This window comes from Megalobrama amblycephala, linkage group LG12 (genome assembly GCF_018812025.1).
Source record: "Megalobrama amblycephala isolate DHTTF-2021 linkage group LG12, ASM1881202v1, whole genome shotgun sequence".
In the NCBI taxonomy this organism is placed as follows: Eukaryota; Metazoa; Chordata; class Actinopteri; order Cypriniformes; family Xenocyprididae; genus Megalobrama; species Megalobrama amblycephala.
Genome location: NC_063055.1, coordinates 33585630 through 33598613, shown reverse-complemented (window position 1 = coordinate 33598613; position 12984 = coordinate 33585630). Strand labels below are relative to the sequence as shown.

At 35.4% G+C, this 12984-nt stretch overlaps 1 protein-coding gene across 9 annotated transcripts in view; it reads right to left on the bottom strand.

Moving 5' to 3' along the window:
• Nucleotides 1-12984, bottom strand: part of plch2a (phospholipase C, eta 2a) — a 168263-nt gene that overhangs the window by 45916 nt on the left and 109363 nt on the right. For 7 of the 9 annotated variants that reach the window (XM_048210744.1, XM_048210745.1, XM_048210746.1 and 4 more), the window contains one exon: nt 225-371. In XM_048210744.1, coding sequence (XP_048066701.1) covers nt 225-371 — 147 coding nt within the window. Of the gene's footprint in view, nt 1-224; nt 372-7988; nt 9937-12984 lie in introns of those variants that run through there. The other 2 variants (XM_048210751.1, XM_048210743.1) reach the window with 2 other exon arrangements.

Here is a 12984-nt window from a genome sequence, read left to right as displayed (position 1 = left end):
CTCCGTTATCTTAGTGTTGCAACATTAGATCGATAGCCCTACACTTTAGAAACAACATCTGAGACAAGATCGATACTTGCATAAAACATATCGACAAGTCTTCTGAGCTAGTTAAGTGCAACATCTGAGCAATGAGATTTTCATTGTGGTTAGTAATAGAGAAGCTAATAGAAACAATACAATGAGAATTGAGTCATAACCTCAGCAATAAGAATGAGACTTACTTTTGGCTTTCTCGTTCTTCCTAGAGGGTCGCCAGCGGATGCAGGACTTGTGTTCGTCCAAGTAGAAAAAGCGCACCAGGCCTTTGGATCCTCCACGCAGTTTCACCATCTGAGTGCCCGTCTGCATGGAGCTCATGCATTTCTCCACTAACAGAGAAACAAAAGACAAGGATTATTTCAGGCATGTCTACTGTGCAGTATATCTGTACTGTATGTTTTTATAATGAAATACAATCAGAAAATATTAACACAAAATCAGTTCATAAACAGATGAATGAACAAAACAATAATAATAATAAAAAATAAATAAAAATGAAACATTAAATGGCTGGATTTTGCACTCCCTTTCCACCCAAAATTATAAATAAAACATGATAATGCTCTAATATGTATTATGTATGAATGTGAACATATACCAATGATATTTTTATCATTTTAAATGGCAGAGGTTAAGTTGTCTGCTTCTCAGGATATTATTGGTAAATCCCACCCAAGCATTTTTCAGCATTTTTCTGTGTATGTGTGAGTTACCCAGAGGACTAACCATCCATCAGTATATCTGACATGCTCTCGAAATGGCCAGCAATCATTACTGTGACCTTTATGAACCTGATCGAAATCCAATATGTTTCATTTTCAAACATCCTTCTTCCCTCACAATACAGCAGTTGTTTGGCAAGATTGAACGTTTTTCTGTTCATACACTGTACTCTTGTACAAGCAACTACTTGTTGGAAATAATCATGGATTCTAAATAACTGGCACATTCTCTCACTCTTACATTTTGTCCAAATGGCTCATTCCGCAATTGACACATGGTTGTGAAATTATAAACCTGTCTGGACTAATGTTTTAACACTGTGAGGAAAGCTGCCATGAAAATGGAATTAATTGGAAATTACCAAGAAATGTTCCAACATAAACAACATTTCCAGTTTACTCTTCTCCGTATAAAAAAGAAAAGAAACCATGGAACAGTGATGATTTGATATATACATGGCATCACTGTGGTACATATCCAGAAACATAGTATTAACCATGGTGCTTAAAGTGTCATAACAGTGCAAGGGAAAATAAAACTAACAAGAACAAAATCCCACTTTACTCCACCAAATTGCCCTCAGGAACAGAGATGACTGCAAGCTTTTTGTTTTTCATTATTCATGCACTTATGAACAGAAAGAGTGTGAAGTAACACTTAAGACGACAGTAGATCTGGCCTTGGTAAAGAAGTTTCTTCAGAGAACAGACCGCTGTTACATAAACAGCAGATGAGCTGAGAGACGATTATATAATAATCAGTTTACAATAGTGTGCCATTGCTCTGCGCTGTTTCCATCTCTTAGTATTAATGCGGCATTAATATCGGAAGAGCTCATCTGAGGTGGCTCTTTATTTGATAATTACGCAGGGAGCTTCGACAGACAGGATGTAATATAAGAAGATTTTAGCAGATCACTAAATCCAGGTTTGAGTGATTGGTGTTTACGCTTATGCTTTATTCAGAATGACTACAGTGATTGCATGGCTACCTTGTCTAAGGTCAAGTGATCCCAGTTACTCATCGAGGGTACGTTTACATGACAATGACATGCTTAAAACGGAGAAGTTTTTCCTTTGAGTTTTCCGCGCACAGATGACACCATTGTCAAAACGATACCCATTCATACAAATCAGTGAAAACGGCTAAAAACACTGTATTCTGCTAGCAGGCCATTAGATGGTGATGAAACACTATAGACTGAACATGTAATACGCATGTGCATGATGTCATCGTTTTCACAGATTTGTGTTTTTGTTGTTTACATGGAGACCGTTTTCAAAAACTTGCACTTTGAAAGCCGTTTTTTAAAAGTTTGTGTTTTCAGGCCACCAAAACACTGTTTTAATGTAAATGAATGGCCAAAATGCAAAAAAAGTTTTCTGTTTTTATTTCAAAACGGTGTCGTGTAAACAGCCCCTGAGTTCCAGTGTCGTCAGTATTGTAACTACAAAGGGGCTCTTTACACAAAACCGTTTTCAACTAAAAACGTAAAAACATTTTATGTGTTTTGGCCTTTCTTTCACACGACAACAGAGTTTTGGGTGCCTGAAAATGCAAACTTTTGAAAACGGGTTTCAAAGTGCATGTTTTTGAAAATGGTCTCCATGTAAACAACAAAAACGCAAATCTGTGAAAACGATGAAGTCATGCACATGCGCATTACATGTTCGTTAGTACAGTTAGTGTTTCATCGCCATCTAATGGCCTGACAGCAGAATACAGCATTTTTAGCAGTTTTTGCTGATCCGTGTGAATAATGATCGTTTTGACAATTGTGTCATCTGTATGCGGAAAAATTCTCAGTTTTAAGCATATCGTTGTCATGTAAAAATAGTCTAAAAATACACCATTTTTTGGTTCCAACTACAACCAGAAATGTTTTACAGCCTGATCTCTAGCTCTGTAGAAAACCATCAACATGAAGGTGCTTTAAAAGGATAATTCACCTCCAAAAATATCTTCCAAAAAAGGAAGGATGCATGCATTTGGAACAACTTAACCCTCTACAGCACATCGTTGCCGTAAGGCAACGGAAAGTTTTCTTAAGCCCTATGTTTAGTAAATTTTCCTTTAAATGATTGCAACCAATTAGAAAGGTTGAGAAAGTACCAAAGAACAGTTCAGTAAGGTGTTGGAGTCAATATCAAGCACCATTTAAAGGTGGGACGTCCTGTTCTGACACATGGTCATAGGAGCAAATGGTGTGAGAAGGCGGCAATATTATTTGCTTTAGTAATCTTATTTAAAACGACATGAACTGTACATAAAAAATATGTGTGTGTGTGTATGAAGATGTAGAGAAGCCTTTTGTCAGGTTTTATGAAGTTTTTTTTTATTTTATTTTGTACTGTTAAGAAATTCAGTTTCTCTTTTTGTTACCTCAGGGCAACGTTGTGCGATAAGAGGTACTTTTCGAGGATGTTTTGGGCAATATAAATACCTCACATTGGCAACAATGTATTATAAGAAGGGAAGATGCAGGGTTCCTGGGAGTGCAGGAACACCCAAAGTGATGTGCAAAAATTGTAACATACACCACTATGTCACAGCAGAGAAGAAGTGCTTTTTGAAGTTTCGTACGGAATGAAATCTTTTTACATGAAGTACAATATATGGCATAGCACACTACATGATACACACCTATGCATGTATCAAATTCAATATATCAAAGTCTTTCAAGTGTTTTTCCCTTTTTACTTAATGATTTTTTTAATTTTCTTTAAAAAAAAATTTGATTTTGATGATCATTTTTCTCTATGACTCTGTACCATTGTTGCACAACGTTGCCCTGAGGCAACGAAAAAATATTTGGGGGTTGGGGGAGGGTGGGAGGCAATTTTTTTTTTAAGAATGTAAATAGAGTCAAAATAGAGTTTAAACCACCCAGAAAATAATATGCTGATTTGAAGAACTGTATAAGCTTTTTATTTTCACCAAAGAACTATACTGCAACTCAAGAACAGCAGAAAATGGTTCTTGATATAAAGAGGGTTCTTTGCTGATCATAAGCTTATACAAAGAACTGTTGAAGAATATTAATTTTAAGAATGTGGAATGGAACCGGCAACCTTTGTGGTTACCTTTGTGGCTAGATAAACCTTTAAAGTTAGCATAAAATTTTAATTTACTTTTTTAGCGCACATTACTAGTCTTGTGGTGAACAAGTATTCCGTGCAAGTTAATACACAGGAAAAAATGTGTTTGTCGTGATAATCTTTAATCAAAATCTGAAAATTTGCTTCTGCTCTGGAATGGCGTTCCTTCTCTGAAGATGTCAGTTTGATGGCTTGAGTTGAATATCCTTAACCACTCCCCTCCAACTGTCAGTCTGCTATGAACGAGGGATGGGGAGGAGGTGCGCTAAAATTAAACCCTCTATTCAGTATTCCGTTTCACTTGGAAATACGGCACAACACTGAAGTAAAGTCGGTTGCAACTTCCGGTTCACTGGGACTTTAAATTGAATGTAGTCTGGTTTAACAAAAGTTCTACGAGATAATGCCAGCTCAATGCGGCGTAAATTCAGCAAGCATTTTTTCCCTTGATATGCTCGCAAGAGCAGTGGTCTTTTAAATGGATCTGATCCCTATTGCTGAATACACAGCAGGAAGTTCAGAATCAATAGGGGTTACGCCAAACTGCTTTTTGATTGCTTGAACAGTAGACACCAAAAAAAAAAGAGTGCTTTAGTGAATGTATCCCATGTTGTGCAAAAGCAGTCTAACGCAAGCGTTTCCCATGTGGTACCTCATCAAAAACACTCCTCTAGTGGGTCTGAAATGGTTGCTATGGAAACCAGGTTCATGGTTGAAACGTTTGAGAAACCTGAATGGAAATTAGACTAGTCATGTTGCTCATTGACCAGCTTGAATACTCACATACTCTAGTTGGCTCAAGAGCATTGTTGGCAACAAGATGTCAAAAGAAGATGCACTAATTGGTGCCATTTTAAGCCCATTTAGCAGAATTGAGCCTCTAATGCTGCCACATAGCAGGTCAGAGGGACTAGTCTGCAGAATGTGTGCCAGAGAAAAGTAAGGTAAACCTCTCATGCACTATCCATCAGGGAATTAAAGCTTAAAGGGATTGCCCATATGTCACTCCTTGTACAAACAGGTGCCTTTCCATCATGCAACACACAAGAAATCAGCCTTCTTGACGTCTCAATGCGTTGATGAAGCCAAATGTCACACTGGTACGTTGTAAACAACCAAGAAAGAATTTTGGAGAGCAAGTAAACAACTAATATTTTATGACAGCAATGACATTCAATGACAGCAATGACATTCAATTGCTATTTTTCTGGCAAGTATCTACAAGCCTCACAATTGATTTATAGGTTTGGAATGTTCAGTATAGTGATGTTTTAGCTGTGAAATACACAAGGTTGGTCTCTTTTTAAAGAGAACATTCAGCAGATTATTTCAGAAGTGAACGCTGCTTCAAAAAATGAAAATGTAAAAATGTGGTTATAGAAGTTGAAGTTTACTGTAAAGTAAATGTACTCAACTAAACATTTTCCATTTTAAACAAAATATATGAAGAGTTTGGTTCCAAAACGCGATAAATGCCATTTTCAAAAAAATTGAGTTTCCAGCAAAATCAGTATTGTATCTGGTTGGTACTGAAAAGTCATTTATTAACTTTGCGCAAAATGCGTTATCCGTCGTGTTATTCTGTAATGTTTTCTCCCTTTCTTTCCAAAACGCGACAAACGCGCCAGTCTCCTTTTTCTGCAGAACACGATATATCCGCTCTCAACCAATCACAGCGCACCATTCCACTCACTGTAAACATTGAAGGCTTTTTAAAAAGCCTTTTTTAATACCAATGTACTCGGCAAATGTGTTTATTTAACTGTGCGGTGGTGCCAGATACTCTTTAATCGGTAATAACAAATAATTTATAACATTAACAAGATGTCGCATTGAATTCATTTTGTGAGCAACGGCTGAATGTATTTTTAGTAAAATGTCTGTATATAAGATAAATATTGGCAAAGTTTAGACTCTGTCATATATGTGAATCAACTTTGTTGTGTATTTTCAATTTTAAAAATAACTTTTATATTGATGGATTAATTGCATTTTGAAAAAAAAAAATGGCAAGGATTTATTGCATTTTGGGGAAAAAAATAATATGTTTTTAAAATAAACTTTTTAAAATCAAAATATAGATTTGAATTTTTAATGTTTTTATAACCAAAAGATGCCATGTGAAAGTCTGAAACAGAAAATAGTGGTTTTCATCTTGCTACTTTCTTGGTAAAGAAAATGCCTTTTTAATCAAATTAATCAAAATGGAGTTATTGCGTTTTGGAACCAAACTCTTCATATACTTTACAAAATAATTTGGACTCTAAAACTGCTTGAATATCAAAGCTATATTTCTAACCAAGTTGTTTTCCAAATTTGAAGCTGATATCACAAAAATTAAGCCAGCTAAAAAGTTTTAAAGTACCATTTCCATAATAATGCAATGTCCAAAAAGTTTTTGTTTTTTCTCTCTCTCGAGTATTTAAGCTTTCAAATGATGCTAAAATATGTGATAGAAAAGTGCACAAGCGTCCCACTATGGGGATGCTGACAGTTAAAAGGATAACATTTGACCATGATCATGTTTATTATACATATTAAAAAATTTTGTGGTATAACTTTTGATTCTACAAGGGAATACAGATTCAAATTCCAGTATGGAAATCAACTGGACTTGACAGTCAGTGATCAAAATTTTAATTGAATGAAAAAGGGCAGTTTTACAGTTTATAACCATTTTGTGTTCAACAGAAATTAGTCATGTAAGTTTTGAGCAACACGAGGGTGGGAAAACAACAGATCTGTCAGTCATCTGTGGAATGTGCGACTCTATCAAACTAATCAAATTTAGACTTGAATGGAGGATTTCAGAAAGCATTTTAGATGAAAACTGATTTTTTTTTTTTTTTTTTTTTTTTTTAAAGAAATTCAGTTAAAATGTTTAAATGGACATGATGCTTCTGTTCTGATGTCACTCTATGAGCTAGATCATTTCACCAACCTTTTCTGTTTATTGTACACCCACAGCTGCATCAGTAAGGGCCTTTTGGTTTTGGCCATTAGATAGTGTGTGTAGGGAAAAGTCTGAAAATGCTAAAGTTCAAGGCCCTTAATCCACATGAAATCCTGCGAACCAGTATTTGAGGCTAAGCATGTCCCATCATTCAGGTTCATTTGCTGCAAAACTGTAAGATTCTGAGGAAAATTTCCAGTTAAATGAATTAGATATTACATATAATTTGCTAGTAAAACACATTTTATTGGTGCAGATGTGTATTTTGTAAAACATTTGCAACTGCTTTTAATCACTTAATTAGAAGCACCACAATTAAATTGTGTTGTCTGGGACTACTGAACAGACAATTAGAAGTTTATTTAAAGTGTATTAAAAATCCAAATATAAATAAAGCTCTGTAAAAAAATTACTTACAGTTTACAACACTAAGTGCGTCCTACTGGTTAATCAAAAGTTCTACACACACTTACAGTCTTCACGCCCACTTGAACACTAACACAAATACAGGAAATAGGTCATGGATAGACATGGATAGACCGCTTTAGACCAACTATATATATATATATATATATATATATATATATATATATATATATATATATATACAGTACAGTCCAAAAGTTTGGAACCACTAAGATTTTTAATGTTTTTAAAAGAAGTTTCGTCTGCTCACCAAGGCTACATTTATTTAATTAAAAATACAGTAAAAAACAGTAATATTGTGAAATGTTATTACAATTTAAAATAACTGTTTTCTATTTGAATATATTTCACAAAGTAATTTATTCCTGTGATGGCAAAGCTGAATTTTCAGCATCATTACTCCAGTCTTCAGTGTCACATGATCCTTCAGAAATCATTCTAATATGCTGATCTGCTGCTCAATAAACATTTATGATTATTTTCAATGTTGAAAACAGTTGTGTACTTTTTTTCAGGATTCCTTGATGAATAGAAAGTTCAACACACACACACACACATATATATATATATATATATATATATATATATATATATATATATATATATATATATATATATATATACACAAAGTACCTGTACCTACCAAAAATGACTTTGCTGATTCATTAAACTGAAACAATTCAATAAATCATTTGAAGAAATACAAAGCTGGCATAAACAATCAATTTGTCCAATTTATCTCTTACCAAATAATCCTAGCTTCCATTTGGATCCATACACAGTATTATCCCCAGTCCAAAAGAATCCCGCCATGAGTCTTGACAGGGTCAGCTTTTGGAGAGCCTTAGAGTAGGCATTTGCCACCAATGGGGTTGATACTCGGGCTAGAGGTGTTGCTGGCTTGGTGGCAGGCACTGGCTTCATTTCAGGCGCTAATGTTGGGGGCATCGCAGCAGAAGTGACCGAACTGGCAGGCAGGACAGCGGCGCACATCGCTCTGAGTTGTTGCTGACTTAGCAGCGTGTCCTTGATTTCTTTCTCACGCTTTGCTTCTTCTGACTTCCTGCCTTTATATCCCTACAATCACTTTTTCAAACAAAGCTCTAGGCAAACCTCCATCCGACAACGTTTCCCGAGAAAATCTGACGGCAAGAACACAAACTATACGTCCAAACCCGCAGGATTTGATGGATAGTCTTGCAGGCATCAGAACAGTTTTAGCATCTGCAGTCTAGGGTGGATCTGTCTTTCTGATGACATGCTGTGCGATGCCGTACTAGTAAAGATGCTAACTTATTGACTGTGCAACACCTGTCAAGCCGACACTTAAATCCCCTCAGAACTGTAATCCAGGGCTGGGGATTTAGGTAGCTTATTGCGTACAGAACCACGGTACAGAGACAGAGGAGGAGAGATAGAGAGTTCATTCCATTTATCAGCTCTTCCTATAATCATAAAAGCATCTACATGATTGATTTCTAACTGCTGAACTTCAAAGTAATGATGTAATGTAATTCCATTTCCCCATAAACAGGAAGATCATACAGATTTTTAGTGGTTCTTGCTAAAGCAAGCATCACTATTACTTTTGCTCATACTATATAAATCAATTCGTAACCCTGATTATTAGAGATTAGATTTATTATGTTCAACTACGTTAAGATAAAACAGGCAATGGATATTCCAGCCAGGCAATATATATTACCTTGAATATCCACTGAACTGACAGACAACAAAGAACACTCAGGAAATTGTTCCATTATACTGCATTAAGTTAACTGCTAAATGGGTTAAAAGCTAAATGAGCTATAGCATGTTGTTGTTTTATGAGCAGATGTGCATACTTTCAGCCAACTTTTAAACGATAACTACAATATCTACTTAATGTCTTTTTAAAAACAATGTTTTTGTAATGTATATCTGATGCATAAATCTGTAATAAAGTGACAAATGATGACAGTACCTACTGTATGTGCCAATGTACCGTCCCATACTGATCCTAATGGAAAGCACTCAAGCTGAGTACAGTTGCTATGGTTACCTCCTCAGTCTAACAAAACTTTATTTCACAAGTGTTTATTTGGAGCCAGGTAGCGTAGGTAGCTCAGGTAACGCTTGTGTTAGTGAGACGAGGGTTTTTGTTTTTCCTGGCTCAGTGTTTTTTAAAGGATCTGTATTTTTATTTATTTATTTTTTTTTTTAACGAAAGCACTGGGCAATATTTTAGGCAGTGACCTATAGTAGACTTCTCCAATAGCTGAAAAGAAGAAAGGAGTCTTCTTTGCCTTACTCACTAAGCAGGCAGAGGAAAAATTATACGGTAGCACAAATTGTCTTTCACTTTAAAAAAGCTTTCAAAATTATTTAAATTCATTATTTGTTCCAGGGTACACTGTGCCTAACAATCAGAAAGATAAAAAGATCATTTAAAAAAAAATACATTTTTAGGAATAAACAGCATGGTTGAAAATTGCTGGTTGAAAATAATTTACTGCATAAAGTCTAAATTGTCCTGGATGTGCAAATGACTCTACCAGGTTGCCGGTTAATGGAAAGGCAGAGGTCACGCTGTGATAGCAAATGCCTGGTGAAAAGCACAGTGTCAGTGCTCTGTTTGCTTGAATTTCCTGCTATGTATAAAAATTCTACCCCAGGTTGCACCTGAGAAATCCTTACACCCACATGCACACTGCAGGCTACTGCGGTCAATATGAAGGGCAGGATGAAGTCAACTAAAGCACTCAATCTGTCTTCAAAGGCAAGAATGGGTTATACTTGAACACACTTTCACCAAACTACCTTTACAAGCTTTATTAATTCAATAAATTTCCGTAAACCAATGAAATGTACAAAAAGTTGCATTTAATTACACTGAAAAACATGTTTCTTTTATTTAAGGGTCTATAGATCTTATGTAACCCCTCCCCTTTTCAGCACTGCACTCATTCTGTTTACTGGTTTGTATTTACACAGCATGAAGGTAAGATCTTACAGATTTATGAATGAACTGCTTGTTTTAAAATCTTCCCGGTCTACAAACATTTGTTATGACATCTGCTTCTAACATTACAATGGTCCTGATAACTCTACAATAAGTAAATCCACTTCATCAGCTAATTACTCTTCGACAGCGATGCCATAGAAATATACAGAGCTACTACAAAAACTGAAGTTCAAACACAAAATTCTAAAGATGGCTGCACACTTGTTTGTCTATAGCATAAAGTGTATATGTAGAATTCAGAAACCCTTGTTATTAGTGACACCGGTGGCCGTTAAGTGAACTGCAGCCAGCAGCTTATTGCTCGTGTTTGCACACATAATGCACAAGAGACTTAATGTGATTCAATGCCCTCATATGCTCAGAGTGAATTTATTTTTTGTTCTTTGCTAAGTAAAAATAAGATGTAAATACCTTTGCAGTGATATAGTTTTAACAAACATCTCAACATCGTTCACACTGCCGAGAGTGATGTTTAGATGGATATGTATGTACTGAGTGCTTACAAGCTGTTTACACATTGGTAATAAACAAGCAATTAATACATGAACATTCTTACTATAGCCCCTTTAAAGTGCATTTTTATATGGGTCTAAAAAACATGGTTTCTGATGTAAACCTATTTTGTTAAGTTTGTCAAACACTATTTTAAAAATTAAAAGAAACATACTTGCTAGCTTTACTGACTGCGGAAATTACCTGATTCCAAAAAAGTTGGGACACTGTTCAAATTGTGAATAAAAATAGAATGCAATAATTTACAAATCTCATAAACTTATATTTTATTCACAATAGAATATAGATAACATATCAGATGTTGAAAGTGAGACATTTTGAAATGTCATGCCAAATATTGGCTCACTTTGGATTTAATGAGAGCTACACATTCCAAAAAAGTTGGGACAGGTAGCAATAAGAGGCCGGAAAAGTTAAATGTACATATAAGGAACAGCTGGAGGACCAATTTGCAACTTATTAGGTCAATTGGCAACATGATTGGGTATAAAAAGAGCCTCTCAGAGTGACAGTGTCTCTCAGAAGTCAAGATGGGCAGAGGATCACCAATTCCCCCAATGCTGCGGCAAAAAATAGTGGAGCAATATCAGAAAGGAGTTTCTCAGAGAAACATTGCAAAGAGTTTGAAGTTATCATCATCTACAGTGCGTAATATCATCCAAAGATTCAGAGAATCTGGAACAATCTCTGTGCGTAAGGGTCAAGGCCGGAAAACCATACTGGATGCCCGTGATCTTCGGGCCCTTAGACGGCACTGCATCACATACAGGAATGCTACTGTAATGGAGATCACAACATGGGCTCAGGAATACTTCCAGAAAACATTGTCGGTGAACACAATCCACCATGCCATTCGCCGCTGCTGGCTAAAACTCCATAGGTCAAAAAAGAAGCCATATCTAAACATGATCCAGAAGCGCAGGCGTTTTCTCTGGGCCAAGGCTCATTTAAAATGGACTGTGGCAAAGTGGAAAACTGTTCTGTGGTCAGACGAATCAAAATTTGAAGTTCTTTTTGGAAAACTGGGACGCCATGTCATCCGGACTAAAGAGGACAAGGACAACCCAAGTTGTTATCAGCGCTCAGTTCAGAAGCCTGCATCTCTGATGGTATGGGGTTGCATGAGTGCGTGTGGCATGGGCAGCTTACACATCTGGAAAGGCACCATCAATGCTGAAAGGTATATCCAAGTCCTAGAACAACATATGCTCCCATCCAGACGTCGTCTCTTTCAGGGAAGACCTTGCATTTTCCAACATGACAATGCCAGATCACATACTGCATCAATTACAACATCATGGCTGCGTAGAAGAAGGATCCGGGTACTGAAATGGCCAGCCTGCAGTCCAGATCTTACACCCATAGAAAACATTTGGCGCATCATAAAGAGGAAGATGCGACAAAGAAGACCTAAGACAGTTGAGCAACTAGAAGCCTGTATTAGACAAGAATGGGACAATATTCCTATTCCTAAACTTTAGCAACTTGTCTCCTCAGTCCCCATACGTTTGCAGACTGTTATAAAAAGAAGAGGGGATGCCACACAGTGGTAAACATGGCCTTGTCCCAACTTTTTTGAGATGTGTTGATGCCATGAAATTTAAAATTTTAATTTAAACTTATTTTTCCCTTAAAATGATACATTTTCTCAGTTTAAACATTTAATATGTCATCTATGTTGTATTCTGAATAAAATATTGAAATTTGAAACTTCCACATCATTGCATTCTGTTTTTATTCACAATTTGTACAGTGTCCTAACTTTTTTGGAATTGGGTTTGTGTATATATATATATATATATATATATATATATATATATATATATATATATATATATATATATATATATTATATTAAGGTCTTTTGAAGAAAATATTTCTTTATTTCTATTTCTATTAAACATTGACCAAGAAAATATTCTTAGTTTTATCTTAAGTGAAAATTCTTTCATATTATAGCTAATTTATCTTTTATTTATGGTGAAATTAATTTGTAAAAATCCAAAACATTTACCTACAATAAGTAAAATTTCGGCTTCTATCTAAAGAAAATATATTAAGCATGATATGATCTTTATAATAAATAATTATTTTACTTTTGTACAAAAGGTTTTGTATTTTTGCGAAAAAACAAAAATGTTTTTGAATAATATTAAATCAAAATTCAAGGTTTGAATCAAACCATAAATATAATTTGAGAAAAACAAATAAATTTGGCTGTAACA